Source organism: Sylvia atricapilla, chromosome 5, assembly GCF_009819655.1.
Source record: "Sylvia atricapilla isolate bSylAtr1 chromosome 5, bSylAtr1.pri, whole genome shotgun sequence".
Taxonomy (NCBI): domain Eukaryota; kingdom Metazoa; phylum Chordata; class Aves; order Passeriformes; family Sylviidae; genus Sylvia; species Sylvia atricapilla.
In genome coordinates, this window is record NC_089144.1 from 21,142,259 (window position 1) to 21,163,779 (window position 21,521).

At 46.7% G+C, this 21,521-nt stretch overlaps 1 protein-coding gene across 1 annotated transcript in view; it reads right to left on the minus strand.

Moving 5' to 3' along the window:
- LOC136361152 (plexin-A4) overlaps positions 1 to 21,521 on the minus strand; it is a 122,515-nt gene that overhangs the window by 22,515 nt on the left and 78,479 nt on the right. The window contains exons 21-25 of the mRNA XM_066318874.1: positions 16,396 to 16,555; positions 8,751 to 8,854; positions 6,282 to 6,381; positions 4,036 to 4,226; positions 1,331 to 1,500 (exon numbers count right to left, since the gene is read on the minus strand). Of these exons, the coding sequence (XP_066174971.1) occupies positions 1,331 to 1,500; positions 4,036 to 4,226; positions 6,282 to 6,381; positions 8,751 to 8,854; positions 16,396 to 16,555 (725 nt within the window). The remainder of the gene's footprint in view (positions 1 to 1,330; positions 1,501 to 4,035; positions 4,227 to 6,281; positions 6,382 to 8,750; positions 8,855 to 16,395; positions 16,556 to 21,521) is intronic.

Here is a 21,521-nt window from a genome sequence, read left to right on the forward strand (position 1 = left end):
GGTGGAGTTGTGGGAATTTTGGGTGAGAGTGAAGAATCATCCCTGGGGGGATGAAGTGGACAAGTGAACCTTGCAGAAATCCTTGTGCAGGTGTCTGGGTGACAGACACAGCCAGGGTGAGGAGCAGAGTGTGTGTTTGTGTGTGGGGAGGGGGCAGGGGGACGATGTCCCCGGCTGGTAATAATGAAGCCCTGTGATGTGACTTTGAGTTAATTTGATCTGATTGAACAGATTTCTTCACACTGCCCCTTTTTCCCACAAACACACACACTCTCTGCCTTCCCCCCTCCCCCCTTAAATAAACCTCCTGCTCATTTAGGCTGAGTGGCTGCAATCAGCCTTAGATTAGTGCCGCAGATAATGTTAATAATATGCTAATGTTTCATTAGTTGAAAGCCTCTTTGGTGCATGGGGTTTCTTTTTTTATGTCACCGGCGCTATGACGATCTGCCAACAGCATGGCTGGGAAAAGGGAAAAGGAAAAAAAATGCATGAGCTGGGAGCCCCATGGCTCTCCTCTGCTGCTCCTTTTTTATAGTCCCTGTGTTTGCACAGGAGAAGGGGAGGGAACCATTCCCCAGGGAGCTCTTTCCAACTCGGCAGAGAGGAGGTTTTTCTCCCCCGGTCCTGGTTTTTCCTGATGTCCCATTGCAGGGATGAGGAGGAGCTGGCAGCTGGAGCAAGGGGCTGATGTCACCCTTTGCCACTGATGTCACCCTTTGCCACTGATGTCACCCTTTGTTACTCACTCCAAAGAAGACTCACAACCAGCTCCAGACCCTTTAAATGCTTTGTACCATTGTAGATGCTCTCCTGGCCTCCAGCTGCCACCCAGGAGGGTACAAGTCTCCTGTGGGTGCTCCACATCCTCTGAGGATATCTTGGATACCTTAAAATTCTCAGCTGGCATGAGATACCTCTGTGTGCGCAAACAAATGAAGCTGGGAATTAAAACACCCAGTGCAGGTGAAGTCAGTGGAGTTGAATCCTCTCCCATGCCTCCCTAGATATTCCTGTGTGATCCTGGGCGCTGCAGCCATTAAAAACTTCATTTTTCCTCAACAAATCCATCACAAATTCTGCCATCTCCATGCAACACAGGGCAAAGTGGGAGCAGTTTAGCAAAATTCCTCCATCCCTGACAAAATCCTTTAGATTTTAGGATCTTCTGACTTCTCCGTCAACTTGGCAAGACCAAGGCTCATCCTTTGAGCCCCACACCGGGGTCCTCAGCTCCCCCAGCAGCCAGATCCCAAACACACTTCCCCTCCCCTCTCCTTGCAGCCCAGTGGCTGGTGCTGGGCTGTGCTGGGCTGTCTCCCTCACTCACCAGTTGCTCTTCCAGGTGTGCCGCACGTGGGGGTCATGGATGTTGTGCTTGTCTGCCTGCTCATCCAGGAAATCAAACATGTACTTGATGGCCAGGGGGAGGGCACTGCCACGGTGGGCAGTGCTGAAGATGGTCTCAAAGAGGTCGTCCACGAATTTCTGGAGGGTGCCCTGGTGGGAGAAGGAAGGAAGGAAAGAAGAACACGAGGTAACAACTAGGTAGAGGACACTGAAGTTTGGTACCCCACTGAAAACAGGGCATGTCTGTGGATCAGACCAAGGTGAGATTGAAAAGTGGGGGCCATCTAATTCCCACTTTTTATCCATGTAAAATGTGACATGACTTGGGAATTTCAATACAGGTGTCTTAAAACAAGAATGTTTATCATCACAAGAACCATTACACCTCATTTCCACACAGATTTCCTCTCTCTGCATCCCATCCTCAATGCTTTAGGGCACCCATGAGACAAAACCCAGCCATTTTCCAGGCTGGCTTTCACCCAGGGCCACCTTTTAAGCTGGAAAGAGAAGTCAGCTGGCTGCAGAGCACAATAGAAGGTATCATGGAGACAAAAAGGACAAGAGAACCTACAGAAGTGGGGGGTTAATGTGTGACCAGTGTCCCAAATAACACAAACTTCATTCCCAAGAGGCCTCCTCATCTCTTATTCCCCACTGGCAGGAGAATCCCAGATCCAGGGCTTGGAAAGTCACACTTGTGAGGACTTCTAGTAGAAAGGAGAGGAACTGGGACGTCTATGGGTGACCAGGCTTGGAGAAGGGGACAGCTGAGGGATTCTAGGCTGGGTTTGGGGTAGAACCAGGCAGGGCACGTTTTCTCTGTCACCACAGCTTCACAGGCATTTGTGTGTGGACAATACAGCTGTTAAAATAATCAAAAATCAACTGAATCTCCAACAATACTCCTTGATGTGAAAAATTTCCTTTCCTTCAAAATAAAACTCTGCCCTTTCTCCAAACACCTGGGGAAGAAATGTCTTCTTTCTAGAAACAAAGCCCTGGGTTCCACCAGAGTGGCTCGAGTTTACCTAGAGCTAACAAACACTTAATTGGAAAGCTGGTGTCTCTGGCTCATTCACCACTTGATTTATTCTTCGGGAAACAAACAAGAGGCACCTTTTGCTTGTGTGAGCTCCTGCGGGGTGAACAAAGCCCTGCAGCACATGTCTGACTGAGAAAGGGCTCCGGAGGGGAAATCCTCCTGGTCTGACATGGAAGAGCTGCCCTCAGGTTCAGTTCCTGGAGGGAATTAGTTCTCTACATGCTCACCCTCACAAATGCCGCAAAAAATCTCTGAGGCTTTTAGGGAAGAGGCTCTTAGGTATCAGAGGTCAGGGATTTACCAGAATAAAAATCATTGTCAGTTTAACAAAGTATTCCTGGGGATTGTATTACAGCAACTGCTCTCTCTCTTTCCCTCCCTCAAACAGTCACAATGAGCAAAGAAAATTGCTCAGCCCAAGAGGGGAACAATAAAGCCCCAACCTTCCTACTCTTTCTGTGCAGGTTTTGCAGCTGCTTTACTGTCATCTCCATAAAAAAACAAAAACATCTCCCCCCACAGAAAAACCAAAACACCCCAAAAAGACCAAAACAAAACCACCACCACCAACAAACCAACAAAAAAATCAACCCAAGCGTTGAGTTTGTGACCCAGAACAGAAAGCAAAAGCAGTTCAGTGGTGGGGTAGGGGCCATATCCCCAGACAACATAAATCAGCACCAGTCCAATGCTTGCTGGTCTACACCAGCTGGGGCCTGAGCCCTGGGGAGCAACACTTTCCTTTTTCAACATTTTTCACAAGTTGTGTGATCCATAAAAGCCTCCTGATGCCAGGGAATGGGGCATGGACCAGGGGCTAAAGACAAAGCCACCTTTCCTCCAAATCTCTCTGCAGCTCAAACAGCCTGAGTGATGCTGCAGGGAGGGCCAGACATCAGAGGAAAAAACAGCTAAGGAATAAATGAGCAGGTAAATCTGGAAAACAGGACTTGAATCAGTGATGGAAATGGGCAAACTCAGGCAGCATTTGCATGAACACATGGAGTTGTGTTTGTGGCTATTAATACCCTGAGAGAAAATGAAAAAAGTCCAAATTATGGATATGTTTGGAGACTCAGGTCAGGATGTCCCTGCTCTGCCCCCGCTTGATTTAATCTGTATTTTCTCTCTGTGCATGCCGAGTTTCCATGTGTCACTGTAAGGTCAATGTAACCCTCTCCAAGTCATCAGCACAAGAGTGTTTATTGGGAAAATGTGGAGAAGGATTTGTACCACAAAACTCAGGATTTTTTGGTATAGGAGCCATTTCAGACTGTGAGACTTGACACATCTTTGGAACCTGCTCTGAGAACCTGCCCTGGCTCTTCAGTTGCTCTATTTTGGTACAAATTACAAACCAGTATAATCCACAGCTCCAGCACCTCCTGCAGTGCTTTTCCCACCAGTCTCATGGCCCTGGATTGTTACTCCTCATTGCTTTTCCATTGTCTCTTAATTGACTCTGCTTTCAAAGCCCAAGCTCCTTCCCTACATGCTCAGAATTCTCCTCTTGCTCTATTTTCCTTCTGCTCTTCCCTTTTAACCCAACTTTGGCATCCTTTGAGCAGCCTTCCCTTTCTTGCCGGCAAGAAATTCCACCACACCCCCAAACCCCCTGTACCCTGCCCTCCACCACATACCTTGGTGGCCAATAACCTGGTCAGGTAGATCTCAGAAACCATCTTGCTGCCTCGGTCACCCTCTTTTTGGTCTCCGTGCTCATGGTTCTTGACCAGGTGCCACATCTTGACGCCGCTCTCCAGGTCGGGCGTGATCATGGGCGTGCGCGAGCGGAGGCTGTCGGGGCTGCCCGTGTAGCGGATCATGTTTTCTGCAGAGACACAGATTCCAGGGGTCCTCACCTGCCCCAGCAGCTCTCAGGATTGGGGTTTTCAGGGATCATGCTGGTGACATGCCACCAAACGCGTTTTTCAAAGCATTGTCTGCATGGTTGGCTTGGAAAAGGCGATGTCAACGAGACAGGTGTGATGTCAATGTCTACACTATTAATTTAAATGTGGTTCAAACACTGTGTCACTCCAGGACATGAAAGGAAGACTCCAAATATTTCAGAAGGCAAAGAGCATAGAAAAAAGGGTTTATTGTCTAATTCTTACTGCCTTTTATAAGGTGTTCCCACACAGACTTAACATGATTGGTGAATAGGAACAACACCTTGTTAATCTCACTGGTTGAACCAGAGAAACAGCAAAACACCATCTGGAGAAAGATGGTTTTGAGAAAGGAGAGTTGTTTGCCAAGATCGTTTTGAGAAGAAGCTTTCTTGAGAAATTTTTCCTTGGGAAAAAAGTTATCAGCTGCTAGCAGGCTAAAATCTCTCAGACCCAGAAATATCAGGCCCACAACACTTGATTTCCAGTTGTTCATAATCTTTGCCTCTTGTCATGTTCCCTGGCAAGTGGCACTGTCAGCATCAGACACTTCCCAGGACTGGTTCTGGGGGTAGCACCAGCTCTTTTTGGTAACCAGTTCCTTATGTGACTGATTTTCCTGTATTTTTATCCATGCTGTGCCATACTGCCTGACATAAAAATATTGGTGTCTCTAATGGGATCTCTTATTTAGCTCCTCATCCCCAGATTTAGAAGGAGTTGCCTCCCCTCCCTCTCTTGGCATCAAAGCAAACAGACAATTCCTGCCCAGCCATCCTCCTCACTCCCTGCTCCAAAATCTTGTTTTGACAGAAATCAGCCAGAACCCCGGTGGACACCCACAAATTTCCTCTCCAAGGTTTTTTTTAACCTCTAAATTTTACCTCTCTTTGCCTCTGAGTGATGGCACAAGGCATTCCCCTCTCCCTGACCTTCCAGCAATGTTGCCTTTTCCAACCATAATTATCAGAAGTGTTGCACCTTTCTGTAGCAAGATCTGAATCAGCCTCATTAATGCATTACCAATCTCTACATATTAATTATCAGATGGAATATCCTTTTTCTCTCTGGATGCTGTTTTCTTAATTGCAATTAACAATCACTTTTTGACCCACCACATCTTCTCCTCCCCCTGCCTCCTTCCCTATTCCCTCCTCCTGAAAAAAATCAAATGGCAAAAGAATTAAAGAAATCCAACAGAAATTAACCCCCCTCAAGTCTTCCTTTCCAAAGGTCACCGTGTCTTTCAGTAATTGCAACAACATGGCAAAGAGGATGAATATTAATAAGGCCTCATGGATCATTTATGTCCTTGGAGAAAGTGGAAGGGGGCACCTCTGGACACTGAGTAACTGCACTTTCCCTTAAGATAAAGGGAGTAAGGAGGATCGCAAGTGCTTTCACACATTAAAATATGAATAAAGTGATATGACAGCAGGTTGGAGGGGGGTTTGCAGCACTCTGGTTGTACTATAGGGATATTTTTCTTTGCTGTCCAGCATCACCTGAGTGAGACACGGACTGGATGCAGCTCCAGTGCAGGGGAGGAAGGTGTGGGAAGGGGTGGGGGACACTCAGGAGGTCCCTGCTTGGCCCTGCAGAGGAGTTCCCACCTGGGGTCCCTCTCACAGCTGTGTCACGCTCAGCTGTCTCACGGGGACAGTGGGAACAACAGCCCACTGCTTTGAGATCTGCTGATAAAGACCTCAAACTCTGAGGATGACATTTGGTGGTCTAAGAGGGAGGCAGTTAGTTACATAGACTCCTCCTCTCACTAATGAGCAAGGAGAACTTCCCAAGAGCAACCCAACCCCTTGGATCACCAGTCTGAACAAGACACCGGAGTTTTTAGAGGGCTAAATCCTCCCCTCCTGCCTCATTTCACCAAATTTTCCCATCAGTGTCCCTGCTGGTGCCCAGAGTCTGGTGACCCTGTGACATTTGGAATCTCTTCCCAGTGCTCTCCCAGTCTATCCCAGCACACAAACCCTTACCATATTTGCTGGCTGATGTCCGGGACACCGTGGAGTTGTTGACAGCATTGTAGGCAGTGACTTGCTTGGAGACCAAAGCGACTACAGATCCATCTGGGACCTGAAGGAAAAAAAAAGGACTCAGTCAATAAGCTTCTGAAAAGTGGCTGAGGACCATGCCCAGGGCAGCATGAGCTGCAAATCAGTGTCTCTGTAGGCAGGGCACAGTTTGCCCTCAAAGCTTCAATTGTTTTCCTCATTGAGTTGGTCTAGTAATAAAAAGGGACAAAATCTGCTGTTACACAGCCAGAATCCTGCACTTGGACAAAGGGACAAGTGGTGACAAACAGACTCTGCTCCATTCAGGCCTGGTTCAAAGCCCAGTGACGACAATGTGAGTCACTGAGTCACTTAGGTTGGAAAAGGCCTTTAAGATCATGGAGTTCAACCATTAACTCAGCATCACCGTGTTCACCACTAAGCCATGTCCCCAAGGGCCACATCCAGAGGCCTTTTAAACACTTCCAGGGGTGGTTTTTGCATTAACCTCAGTAAATCTGACAATAGGTTCATCCCTGGGAAGCTCGTAGGCAGAGCAGGAGCATGAGAATAATAAAATCATCTGAACTACTTCAAACAGGCTTGGCTGTCCCATTAGGATGATAAAACCAACGTGAAATGTTCCATTCCTTCCTCCTGGATTGCAGATGATAGCTGGGAGCCTGGTTCAGAAATCCCTGCCTACATTTTCCACTGTGATCCTGTCAAACCTCTCACCCTTCCATATGACAAATGCACTGCTGGACTGAAGGGACTGCCACAACTCCTTTCTCTTTGTGGTATCAGAGGGACTCAGATGTGGAAAAGCAGCAGGTTTGGAGTGGCTGATGTTCAGGATGTCACAGGACAACGTTTTGAGGGACGACAGGACTTTTTTAAAGGAGCCAGACTTTCCATTTCTACCACAAGGCCGATCATGTGGGTCCCATATCAGAAATGTTAACAAGCCCGTGGCTCAAAAGAGCCATATCAGGAACATCTGTGATAAATAAGACATCATAAAGAGGAGATGGATAAAAAAAAATCCCTTCTAACGACATCTAACTCTTGTCTGTGTAATAATAATAATAATAATTAGCACTTGCATGGAGTTTTTCATCTTCAAAGCACTGCAGAGGCTAATTAAATAGCCCCTCAGCTATCATGGAAGGCAATTATTGGCTCTTTGTAGTTTTAGCCCCACACCACAGATGGGGAAACTGAGGCAAAGGCAATCTCAGTGTCTGTCCCAGCATGCTCCATGTCAGCCTTCAGGACAGCCAGGAAAATTGTATTTCCTGAGGACCTGGCCCAGCTCATCATACAGCTGGGAGCTCATTGCCCGAAGCAAAGAAAACATGGAAAAAAGTACAGAGAGGGAAGAAAATTATGCCTGTTTTTTTGATGAAATAAAGCAGGAAATGTCCTTGCTCTGTCTGGGAAAAGAAAAAAAAAATCAAAATCAGCCAGCAATGCTTCAGTCAATCTGAAGTAAAAGTTTTGTTTCCTTTTCAAATTATTGTTTGCTGCCTCCTCAGCTCAGCTCTTAGTTGACAAGAGAAAATAATCTTGTTATGAAACAGAGATTACTGAGGTGTGATGGAGGAAATGGCAAAATAGTCAGCATCGGATTAAACTTAATGAGGTCTTTTTGTTGGGTTTTTTTCCAAGGGAGAAGACTGACCAAAACTCCACTTTTTTCATTAAATCTGCCGCTTGTGTAAGACATTTTCAGACATCTCTAACCCTCTCTTATGGATTTCCAGGTCATTCAGGGATGAAGGGAAGCAGAGCGGGTCACCTGGACTAGGTTAAGGATCAAAAAGAAAAGTTCCTTGTAATATCAGCTCCACTGCTCCGTGGCCTCTAGCCACGCTGTTTTCCACCTCCTTTTTCCAGCCACCAAGCCTCCCTCTTTCCATTTTTCTCTCTTCCATACTTCTGAACTCTGCTTGCATTAAAAGGCCACGGATACATTGGAAAAAGGGGCAGGGAAGGCCTTGGGTTTGTTTGTCTACATGAGAAACGTCAGCTTGTGTTGTCCTCATCTGCTCCTCACCACCTCCACTCACCAGGGGTGTCCTTGGAGAGAGAAAGAAGATGTTTTTCCTACCCTTGGTTTCCTCTCTAGCATTGTTCAGGACAACTGGTACAAGCACAGGAGGGATGTGCTCAACATGGGGGTTCTGCCCAGTTATTGCCCACCCAATCTTTTTTTACCACTGCATCACAGAGCAATAAAAACATAGAATTATTAAGATTGGAAAATATTTTTAAAATCGTTGAGCACAACTGTTCACCCAGCACTGCCAAAGCCACCACTAACCCATGTCCCCAAGTGCCACATCTACAGCAGTTTTTGAGCACTTCCCTGGGCAAGAGAATAACATTTTGCTTTTTATTCTGTCGGAAAGAAGATCTAACTCCCACCCAGCCCTCTGCCACAGGTACCTGGTAGTGTGCCAGAGTGTTGAGCCTCTTCCAGTCATTCTCTATCTTGGTGGTGATGTCCTCATCCTGCAGGATCATCCTGGCCCCGCTCGCCTGCCGCCACTCTGCCAGGAGAACAGGGACAAATGAGACAGTGCTGCCTTTTTTTGTTGCCAACAAAGGTATTGCCTTTTCCCCAGCCTGGAAATGAAGCTCGAGGTAATTTTAGTAATTAGGAGGTGATATAAGAGCGGATCTTTATTTCAAGGCCTTCAGGGGTCAGTTGTAGAAAGATGTCACAAAAGTCCAGCCCTCCCAGTGGAGACTACATTTTTATAGGTTTTAGGAAATTAGCATAATTGATAAAAAGCACCAATTAGGAGGACAAGTGGTGATGCAATTCCATCCCCAGGTCAAGCCCCTTCTCTGGAGTCCCCCTCTCAGCACTAATTTTATTTTGTCCATGAGAATGGATCTCCAAGGGTTGTTCTCAGCCTCGGGTCCCAGGAAGAACCAAGATAGCATTGGAGCCCTGCACCCCCTGGGGCTGAGGGCTCTGGAATTTGTTTTGTCTTTCTGCCTAGGGAAAGGCCATGAAAAATAACTGGGAAAACCAGCCACTAATACAACAGGCTACAGAGCTACAAATATATGTGTAAAGAATAAAAAGAACATAGGGAAAAAAAAGCAAAAACCAAATGGCATCACAGGGGCACAGCCCTGGCACTCCCCGTGCCCAGAATCCATGTGGACACACCTGTGTGGGCTCATCATTTATCACCTCTACACCCTGATTATTCACAGTGCTTAACTTTTAATTGACCCACAGCTCTGCTCATGCTCCAGCACTGCTCTTCCCAACACCAGCCTGTCCTTGCCTGCATTTGCCACCCCCATGGGACAGGAACAAATGCCACTTGTTTCAGGGAGAGGAATCCTGGTCCTGTTCCTTTGGCAGCACAGACAGAGCCTTCAGCAGTGCCTGAGGTCCCTGTCCCTGCCAGGACCCAGCCCAGAGAGGGCACAGCAGTGTCTCAGGTTGGGCATAGAACCTGTGCTGGGCTCAGCTCTGTAGATTACTATTGCATAGTTACACAGCTCCTAGGATTTTTCCTGCCCTTCCTCTTAGACTTTTAGAACAGTAAGCTAAGCTTGTAATACACTCCTGAAAATACTGTTTAGTCTCATTTTCAAGAAGAGGACCTACAAGAGGAACATTTTGTTTTCCAGTCAGAATCTGAGAAAACACAACAAGAAATGGGGCAAAGGAGCCCTGGACCAATGTCAATGGGGCAGTACCCAGGGAAAAACTACTAACCAGCTGCTCTTCTAATTGGCCAATGTTTGTTAGATATGATAATTTGTTAAATTCATAAACTTGTGGAAATGCAGTACCAGGTGCACCCATGACCACTGGGTCACCTGGAAGCTTCCAAAAAGAAGGCCTGCTTTTTATTTTACTATTTTGAGACTGTAGCAAGAGTTTTTTCTCTTTGGATATTAGGCAACAATAGCAGAGGCACAACGGTGGGGAAAAGCCAGGGACACATCCAACCCCTTCTCCCTGAAGGATGTAAATTTTACAAGCCTTCAGCACCTGCCTGTGGGCAGAAGGGCTCCTGCTTCTGCCTCTTCTCCAGCCCTCACCCTGGAATGATGAATTCCTGCAGCACTGGAGCAGCCCCTCACTTCCCAGGGTACCATTTTTTTCTTTTGCTCAGACCTTGAAGAACACTCCATAAAATGACAGAATCAATAAAGTTAAAAAAGAGTTGTAAGATCGTGCAGTATTGAGGACGGAAAGCCACAGCTTTCCCCACAGACTTTCCTAAAGCAAGGAAAATATAAACATGACCAAAAAAAGGAGAAAAATTCTCTGCCAGGGAAAGCTGTGCCTTCATCACGGGCAGCCTGGACCATTCAAAGCTCTCCTCTTGGTTGTCACATTTCAGTCACAGTGACCCAACCAAATACAGCTTAGCCAGAGCCACGGCAAGAAGTCCATTCATTGGCAGGAGTTAATTAAAATGCACTCTTGGATATGGAGACATCACCTGCCACCCTTGCTTGTTTTTCCTAATATAAAAAGTGCAAGGACCGTTGCAAATTTCTTTTGGTTTCAGCACTTTTCTTATCACATAATTAAAATGCAATGGCAAAGCTGCACTTGCCTTTATTATTCATTTAAATTAGCAGGGAGAGGTCAGCAACTGTGTTTATTGCTGGGTGTTACTTTGGCTGGAGACACTCAGGGTGAGCAAAGGTTGTGTTGGCTGAGCAGTGATCCTGAACTGCCCTTCAGCTCCTCAGCTCCTCACCTACATCATCCTGGGGGAGTCTGAGGATGATGCTCTGTGCTCTTTCCCACCTGGACCAGGTTCCTGCAATCTAACAGGTCCCAGACACTGCTTAGAAGAGCAAAAAATGCTGGAGTTTGGGCTGGGATGGGAAATGGGGCCTTTAGAAAGTGCCCCACTCAAGGCTAAAAGCAATTCTGCTGTCACGGAGTGTTGCTTGTGTGCCTTCCTCACGTGGTCACAGGGACAGTGTGACTTTGACCTCTCTCCTTCATGGCTCTGCATGGTCCTGTGGTTCTTTTCTCCCCTGGCTCACCTTTGGAGAGACACACACTCTTGTTTTGGGAGGGATGCACCGGTTCTTAGTGTTGCACTGGGCTCTAATTTGAAGACAAGCACAGCTTTCCTCACTCTGGGCTTTATTTGTGTTCCAGGGCTGGGCAAGGTGCTCAGAGCAGATTTCCCTCTGGTTCTGGGACATCCTGAGATGTTCCCTCAAGCTCTTTGTGCAGAGACTCGGGGTTCCTGAGATGTTTCCTCAAGCCTTTTGTGTGGAGACTTCGAGGATCCTGAGCCCTTTCCTTGGCCTTCCTGCAGGAGGAGCTGTGTGAGGAGGAGTCAGGGGCAGTCTGACTGCACAAGATGAGGAGGAAAACCTTCAGGGCAAGGCTTAGAGTTCCAGTTTCAGTTTTGCAGCCTGCTCTCCCTGTCCAAACACAAATCACTTCACCTCCGGCACTTCACTGAGCACCTGAGCAATGACAGATGACCCTCAGTTGTCCCCAACTCTTCCTGGCCTCACTGATCCCCTTCTCCACCAGCTCAGGGAGTCACAAATAGATCTGCAAGTAAATGCCAAGGGACTGGGAAGGGAAAAGGTGACCCTACCATGTATCTCCACTAATTCCATTCCATTAAGTGAACCCTGTCAGCTCTGTCCTCACTCACAGCCCCCCGTCCCCTCTCTGCTGGGATCTGAGCACTCCTCTGAGCTGGCACAAAGGACAGACACACTCCAATCCAATTTGTTACACTTCCACCTTCCAGAGAGAGGGAGGAGAGGGGGAGGGAGGTAAAAATCCCATTAACTTTATCAAGCCTTCCAATCAGGAGCAGTGGTAAATGCAAACTCAGGAGACAGCTGCTGTGAAGCCTTTATATTTCATTCAGCAGATAGTGTATCTTTTTATTGCACGCAGGAATTACTTCTTCTTTCCTTTTTTTTTTTTTTTTTTTTTTTTTTTTTTTTTTTTAAGAAACAACCTCTCTGTTCAATTTGACTGGGAAAAAGGAAATTCCAGAGGCCTTTGACAACGAGGTGCTTCTTTGAGCTGCAGCAATGTCTGGCTAAGGAGTGACTCTGAGGGGAGAGGGAAGATGGGGAGATGTCACCCTGCACCTCAAATCCTACAGAAAATGTTACACCACCTTCCTGCCTTCCCTCTGATCCAGGTCTAAGAAGAGAGGAGAAACTCAGCTCTGTTTCTGGGGTGGAGAAAGAGCCATGGCTGAGAATAAAAGTTTTTATCAGAACATGGAGCTGAAAAATGCCAGAGAAATAATTCATCCTGCACAGAGTGAATCATCAAATCAGAAATGTTTTGGGTTGGAAAGGACTTTAAAAATCATCCAGTGTCATCCCATCCATGGCAGGGGCACCTCCCCACTGTCCCAGTCTGCTCCAAGCCCCATCCAGCCACACCTTGGACACTTCCAGGGATCCAAGGGCAGCCACAGCTTCTCTGGACAAAATGTGTCAGGGCTTCATCATCCTCAGAGTAATAATTATTTCTTCAAATCTATTCTACAACTCCTCTTCTGTTAGTCTAAAACCATTTTTCCCTTGTCCGGACATTCCAGGCCCTTGCCCAAAGTCCCTTTCCAGCTCTCTTGGAGCCCCTTCAGGCACTGGAAGGGGCTCTGAAGACTCTCTAGAGTCTCCTCCAGGCCAGGCACCCCCAGCTCTCCCAGGCTGTCTTCAGGAGAGAGAAATGCACAGTACCCTATATATACTAAAGTCAGAGCAATTTAAATGTTTAAATGAGCCCCACATCCCAGCACTGCAGGGCTGGGGAGGAGATGAAACCTCACCTGACACGGTCCACAATGAACCTGAGACAGCATCACTGAGAGCAAGCCAAGCCAGCAGCTCCCACCACCTCAGCCCTCCCTTCCAAAAAAAGCATCCAAAACCCAGGGAAGAGCAAACGCCTCAGCATGAGGCTACATTCCTGTTTTGTGACCCTCACACCCGAATGTTTTCCCGGAGATGGGCTGTTTCATGTGCGGGAGAGATCTTTTAAAAATGATAACGACAGAAACCGCCACCGTGGAAAGAAGCCTTTAATCAGACGGCTGCAATTTGGGAGGGGGGTTTGGACTAAAAACATTACCTCAGGGTGTCCAAAATAAAGGTTTTCAGCCGACAACCCCCTCCAGGAGTTGCCTGGGCGACTGCCAAGCATTGTGACATTTGCCACACGCTCAAGTCCCTCTGCCTGCAGCTACCCTGCATTTAACAGCTCAAAACAACTCATTAGCTTGTTTGCTTTCTGCCCTGTGAGCAATCTGGCCCGAGCGTGGACAGAGAGCCCAGAAAATGGTGACGGGAGCAAGGAAACGCTGCTGCTGTTTGAAAGCCACGGGTTTCGAGGCCAGATTGCAGCCATCTGCTCTGCCCCAGCCCCTCTGCAGCCCTGAGCGTCCAGGGGCTTGGATGCTCTTGCTCCTGTTTCACCCAGGCCAGCCCTGCTCCTCCCGCCTTATCTGCATTGCTGCTGGTGAGCCCCTTCTACTGGAGAAGGGTTTTTTTATTTTGTATTTTAATTGTTTTTTACCCCAACTGCCTCATCAGGACTCCTGGCCAGAGCTGCTCATTAGTAAGTCTGTTCTCTGAGGGGTGCACATGCTCATGCCAACTTTCTGGAACTTTCTGCTCCTCAGCACCACTCACAGGAGGTCAGAGAATCGCAGACTGGGATCTGAAAGTTCCAACCCCTTTCTGTGGACAGCTTCCAGCAGACCATGTTGCTTCAAGCCCCTGTGCAGTCTGGTCTTGAAGAGGTCAAATATTTCTTAAAACAGCAGCAATCCTGGATGCAGAATTGTCAGGTTCCAGCTGGGACCCTGTGCATACAACACTTCTGGTTCTTGGAACTACAGCAGAATTCAATAAATCCCTGTATTTACAATATGCAGGTAAAATTCTTGCATCTCATTATGAACCATAATCAGAATCAGGATCATTAGGTTGGAAGAGACCTCCAAGATCATCAAATCCAACCCAGCCCCAACACCTCAATTAAACCACGACACCAAGTGCCACATCCAGTCTTTTCTTGAACACATCCAGGGATGGTGACTCCTCTACCTCCCTGGGCAGACTGTTCCAGTACTTTATCACCCTTTCTGTAAAATCTTTTTCCTAATATCCAATTTGCATTTCCCTTGGTGCAGCTCAAGGCTGTGTCCTCTTGTTCTGTCAGCTGCTGCCTGGAGAAAGAGACCAACCCCACCTGAGCACAGGCACCTTTCAGGGAGTTGTAGAGAGTGATAAGGTCACCCCTGAGTCTCCTTTTCTCCAGGATAAACACCCCCAGCTGGACTCACAGACTCCACCTTCACAGCAGGACAAACACTTCCCAGTCACACCCTGCCCGAGATCTGAAGGAACTGGGCTCTGTGGGGCCACAGACAGGTCAGGAGATGTGGCTGTGAACCCCATTCCTCTGCTCTGCTGTGTCCTGGCGTTCTGCCCTGCCTTCCCTCACTCTCACCACTCCCCTGCCCACTCACAGCAGCTCCAGAGCCGTCCTGGGTCCTTTCTGGATGATGTACGTGATCTGCTCTTTACTGCTGCTGGTTTTGGCAGCTTGTTTCGTTATTCTAACTGCCTTTGATGAGCAATTTCTGTCAGGAACTTCTCCCTCCCCTGCACATACACACACACACGCTCAGACACTTAACTTTAATCCCTGACCTCTCATTGCTGCCTTCATTACTGCTGTGAATTGTTTCTTGGCCTCGGTCCATTCCTTCTCCTTTTGGTTCCTCTACAGCTCAGCTGGTTTTATGGACTCCATCATTTTCCAGCCCAGGCTCTTTCACTGAAGGTCACTGAGGGCAAATTCTGGCAGATTCCGCCACAATGGACTCTCCACAGCCCTCCACCAGACACCTCAGCAGTGCCCTGAGCAGAGTTTTCTGCATTTTTTCATTGTATCCACCAGGTGTGGTACCACATCTGCCAGCAAACCCCAAATTCAGACACCTACTCCTCTCAGCATCCTCACTCCAGGTATCCTTTTTCCCAGGGGTCTTTGAGAAGAGAAGAAAAACAGTCCCACTCCTTTTCCAGACCCTTGCCCAAGATGAATTCTGTGGGCAGAAAAGCAGAGCACTGGCCTTTTTTACATCCTCAGGGCCAAAGATTTCCTAAGCCAGGAAATCTGTTTTCTGCTGCTGTATTACTGAAACTTTAAGTTTTCTCAGAGTAAGCTTGAATATTAACATAACTAGAAAATTATGAATATTTGCATTTGTCAAGGTGTTAAACAATTTGAGTCTTAAGCTTTCCAGGCTAAACATGAATTTGCTCAGCAGAGTGTGATGTTCAGAGTTTTTACTGTAACAGTTAAAGCACAGAATTTAAAGTTCTTGTGCTGCTCAGGAGTATGGGGAGGCATTTTGTACGTCTGACAGTGCAGTATCCTCACTGACTGTCCTGGAAGATCTAAATATCATGCATTTGTATCGTTCCATGGGGTTTTCATACAGCGAAATTTGGTGGAGAAAAAAGGAGAAAGACCCAAAAAAAGCCATTATTTTCACCATGATGTCCCCCTCTGCCCTGTCACTGTGTGTGGATAGAACCATAGCTGGCCTATCATTTCTTTGTAGTGCAGCTAACAAGCAATTTACAAGTTCCTATATGAAGCTGTTTTGAGAAGGAGAAGTTCCTTTAACATATCTGCTTTCTGAGGGTGAAAATCAAATACATCTGTAATAACAAGGGATTTTTCCAATGAGAACCAGTAAAGAAAATAGATAAACAATCCGAGAATAGATAGATTTGATGGACAAGTAAAACACCTTTTTCTAACCAATAGAATAATTAACAAGAAAGAGATTAACCAATTAGAACTTACCCTCGAGATTTGTAAAAACCATATAAAAAACAGAATGTGTCTGTAATAAAGGAATTTTCTGAACTTTTATGGGGTCACTCTGGGTCCCATGACCATCCCAACAGCAACTGTGATTTCTCTGCCTTGCAAGGGGTGTGCAGAGTGGCCCCAGCAAAGTGTCTGGATGGGGTTTGTTCACCTTCCACCTCCCCTCTCCCCTCCTGGCCAGGAAGAATCTCTTACCCAGGTCCATGTCAGCAGCTTTGGGGCGGTGGGAGCAGGGCACGTTCTTGAAGATGGCATCCAGGATCTTCTCCTTGACCTGTGTGATGGTGTCACAGTTGAGGATCTTCACGGGGATCTCGGGGCTGTTCACGTTGTCGGGGTTCACACAGCTCAGCACCTGAGAGAGAGGCACCACAGTGAGATTTCACCATGATTTCACTGAAACCCTCTGGCTGTCCCCCCTCATGGTGTCTGCACCCTACAAGAGGGGTCTAGTGTAGCAATGTATCTGAATAACTTAGGCCACAATGAGCTCCAGCCAAACTGTTTGTAGTCATTCCTATCAAACCCTCAGGAATTCATTAGGGTCACTGAGACATAAACAGCACTAAATTAAGAAAGGAGGGCCTGAGAAACAGAATACCAGAATGCAAGATAAAGGAGGATAAAGGTGATGATGGACTGTGACCAGTTGTGTCCTGAAGGATGTGTGCTGAACACATGGACAATATAGAGCTTCCAGTCAAATAATGTGTGAACAGAAGCCTTAAAATGTATAACAATGACTTAATTAAACAATAAACAGCATCTGCTTAGCCTTATTCATTGATCATAAAGAACTCCTGAACTCCTGCAATCTAGGGCACAAAAAATGGGTACCAAGGGTATTCCCTCCCTCACACAGGCAGAGGTGTGGTTTCACATGGAGGTGTCTTCATTATATTTAATCATGGAGTCACAGAAGGGTTTGGGTTGGAAGGGGCTTCAATAATCACCTCATCCCACCCCCGGCCATGGCAGGGACACCTTCCACTGTCCCAGGCTGCTCCAACCCCAGTGTCCAACCTGGCCTTGGACATTCCAGGGGTCCAGGGCCAGTCACAGCTTGTCTGGGCATCCTGTGCCAGCCCTTCCCCTTCTGTAGGAGTGCACCCCACAGTAGCAGGTGTTCCCATATTAGGAAGGGATTTGGGTTTCACTCCTTGTCTTACTTATAAGGCAAAAAACCAGAAACCTCGATGCTCTTCTCACCATAACTGGCCAGGTTCCAGCACAAAGACACCTGTTAGATAGACAGACCTCAAGACCTGTAGCTATTTCTACTGGGCAAGATGCCTAGAATCTCTCCTCGATCCTTACATATTAAAGGAGAGCAGAATGTGGTATTTTGGGGGTGTTGTGGCAGGCGCAAGGATTCTCCTTGCCCCTGGCACGGCTTATCTCTCTTTTGTTCTGCATAGTTTGTTATTTTCACCTTAATTAAAACATTTTTTGCTTTCCAAACACCTCTGATCATGCTGTCTTGCTGTTTTTTTACAAGCCATTTCTGAGTCTGATGTTTACCCTCAGAGGGGACTCACCTCTGGCCCCAAGCAGATTCCATCATCCACCCTCACAGGGCAGAATTTCCTTCTTAACAACAGAAAACCAATGAACATCAGCTGAGGTGCTTTCGGTAAAAAAGTGTTCATTGAGATGTCAAGGTGACCTAATTCAGGAGTGGCCTCCTTGCATTGCCACCTGGCTTTGATAATCCCAGTGAAAAGCTTTACATTTGTCCATCTGCACAGCAGATTCTTCTCAAAAGAATGTTATTAATCTGAAATGCAGGGCTTCTGAAAAAATGGAACTCAAACCGACACCAGCAACCTTTGCTTTCATGTACAGAAGGAGAAAATCAACCCAACCAGAGAGGCCTTGCTTTTTTCAGGAGGAAAATTTAATTTTCTCCACTCTGTCCAAGAGTAAATGCAAAGCATATGGTGAGTGGGGATACCTTAAACACAGAGTATTTAACAGCAACCTCCCTGCTGAGCCTTGGCTGTCTCTGTTGACCATTCAGCTCATTTCTGATTGCACAAGTGTGAAGTCTGTAAAGTTTTATAAACTTAGCACACCTTTGCACTTGGAAGGGGTGTTCAGTGATGCTCCAGGTTGTATGTGGTCATTAAATGTTCCTGTGGCACTTTTACAAGTGCAAATATATTGGGTTTTGTCCCTTAGACAAGTTTTAACTTGACTTAAATTCCCTTTTGTAGCATGAAAGAGGTGCTGGACTGTCCCTCACTTTTCATCTTCACCTCCTAAAATGCAATGAGAACTCAAAAATGGGGTGAAACCTTATCAGTCTAATTACACACTGCCTCACCAGGCTCCCTTTGGTGATGTTATGCTCAGCTAAGAGGGACTTGTGAAGATTTCGCTTACAAACAGCTCTGTGATCTTGCTGGATGAAAGGGGAGATGTAAATAGGAGATATTGATTAGATCATAATGCTATTATTTGTGTGTCACTTCCAGAAGTATTGAAAAAACATCAATTCAGATCATAACAACGGCACAGATTTACAGTTCTGGGGCATCTTTCATCTCAAAAGATCACAGAATTGCACATGAAAGGTGCTGTTGAAATGAATCCAGTGTTGAAGGTCATTAGTTGGTGTTGGCCTCTGCAGCTCTGCAGGGTTATGCCCATTCCCAGCCCACAGAAACCTCTCCCTCTGTAAACTTCTTGGGTACAACCAGAAAATCCCACCTGATTGCTGAGAGCCTGCTCTGGGGTTTAGTTTATGGTTGGACTTAATGATCTTAAATATATCTTCCAGCCTAAATTTTTCTATCACACCCCTGCAGGGGAATGGAGCAGTGATGGCAGCCTGGGACAGCTTTCTGGGGTCACACCTGGGTTTCTGGGGACCAGGTACTCCTCAGTTCCTGTCTCAGTGGTCTGAGCTCAGCTAAAATGAGCTGGTGCCAGTCAGGGGAAGCTCTGTGGTGTGATAAATCTCCGATACAAACAGCTGGATTTTGGGTCAGTTCCCCACAGAAGGCACTTGGTGTTCTTTAGGATGATCTGAGCTGCCCTGCCAGGCCAACCTCTGGTGCAGAAGACCCAACATCTCCTGCAGGTGCTCACCAGTGTGCCCCACACCGGTGCCCAGCTGGAAGGGGACAATGGTGATTTGCTCTTGGTTATCCTTGGATTTCACAGGGTGCCAACTTTAGAAGGTGTCAGGAAAACTCTGCCTGAGTGAACCACCCTTATTCACACCCTGACTGCAGTAATCCTTGCTTTCTTGTCTTCCAGCTCAGCTGGAAGAAGAAGGAGCAGGGAAGCCAATTCTTCAAAGGGCTGTTCTTGTGTTTCAGCCACAGGTGAGGCAGATGGTCACCCCTGAAAATTGCTAAATTCCTCTATGTTCATATGAACAACTGTCCAGGGTCTCCCTCCAACATTTTAGGGAATTCTAACACCAGTTATGGAAGCCAACCCCATTCTCCAAGCACAGTGGCTTTGGCACATTTCCCCAGGCTTTACATCATCTTTCCAGTGCAGTTTTCTAGCTGTTCTCATGTGGAGCATGAAACTTTTCTCCATACTCATAACAACTAAGCGAGAAACAAATCCCACTGCTCCAGCAGTGCCGCTCAGAGACTTCAGAACAAAATCTCTGATGTCAGCTGTTGGGGAAGAGACCCCATGATGACCCTGAGTTGTATTCCTGCAGGACTGGTCACTCTGAGGGCAGCTTTGTGATGTAGATCTCCTAAATGCAGTGCTGCTGCTCCATCACCCACCACCTTCATATGGGCTTCAGGGTCACTCAAGGATGGGACTGTTTGGGCACTGAGAGGACACCAGCACTTGGCACTGCTGTCCTGTCACTCACTGAGGTTTGTGTCCCATCAGGATGTGGGGCTCAACACAGATGGGAATGGGAATGGGAGATCATGGAGAAGTTATCTCCAAGCCCTGTTCTGCTACTGACACTGTGTGACCTTGGGACATCTCATTTCTCTGGATTTGTGTTTACTGACCTTTTACTCCATCCTTGGGCATTTTTTTTTTTTTAATGTGCCAGCTCTCCCAGCCACGAGCTGTCTCTGAGTGTCTGTATACATACAAAGCTTGGCTCAGCTCAGCCCTGATTTCCACTAAGGATTAGTGGCATTTAAATAATGAAGGCACAGTTTGTGATTACTCCCATGGTGACCCTGGTTCTGAGTTTGAGAGGTTTTTCCTGAAAAACCAGGACATTTCTGCAATTCCTGTCCCAGACACAGAAATCCTCCTCTCACTTCTGTATTGGGCTGGAATGTTCCATGGGGTTTTCATACAGTGAGGTTTGGTGAAGAAAAAGGAGAAAGACCCCAAAAAAGCCAAGCATAGGAAAGCATTCTCTGAGAATTACAGAACTGTGGAATGGTTTGGATTGGAAGGAACCTAAAAAATCATCTCATTCCAGAATTTTTACCAGAATTGTAGGGCAACAGTAAATCTTTGTTCTCTGTTCCCCTCTCTGCTTTTAAGGACAAAAGAAAAAAAAAATCCTGACATGAAGAATTCCCTCCTGGCTTTTTCTGATAGAAGATCATAGAATTACAGAATCCTAGGATGTTTTGGGTGGAAAGGGACTTTAAAGATCATCCAGTCCCATCCCTACCATAAGCAGGGACACCTTCTACTGTCCCAGGCTGCTCCAAGCCCCATCCAACCCGGCCTTGAACACTTCCAGGGATCCAGAGGCAGCCACAACTTCTCTGGGCACCCTGTGCCAGGGCCTCACCACCCTCACAGGGTAGAATTTTTTTCTAATTTCCAATCTAAACCTACTCTCTTTCAGTTTGAAGTCATTCCCTCTTGTCTAGTCACTCCAGGCCTGTGTAAATAGTCTCTCTCCATTTTTCTGTTGGAATTCCCATATTACAACCACTGAATCAGTTCTGGTTTTATTTTATTACTCTATATTTTTAATAAAAGATGTCAGGCGGCTGGAGGAAGGTAGAAGAAGGACAAAATAAAACAGAAATAAAGAGAAACAGAAATGAAGAACAATCCAATTCATATTCTGCTCCTTCTTAATCTCCTTCACCAGAGCTGATCTCTGTAAATCTGCTGAGATTCCTATCGGGATATATTTGTCTGCTCTTGAGATGTAAGAGGGAGAGCTGATTATCATCAAACAGCACAAAGCCAGCAGAGGAGAGCTTTGTTCAGCCTGATGTATAATTACTACCCTTTGCTGGCTGCTTTAGATCAAGCCTAAAAGGATCGGGGGGGATTTCCTACAGTGAAAGTGATCACTCTGTGGCTGCTTTTTTTTTTTCTCTTTTCTCCTCATTTTCTCCATGTGTGATCAGTCC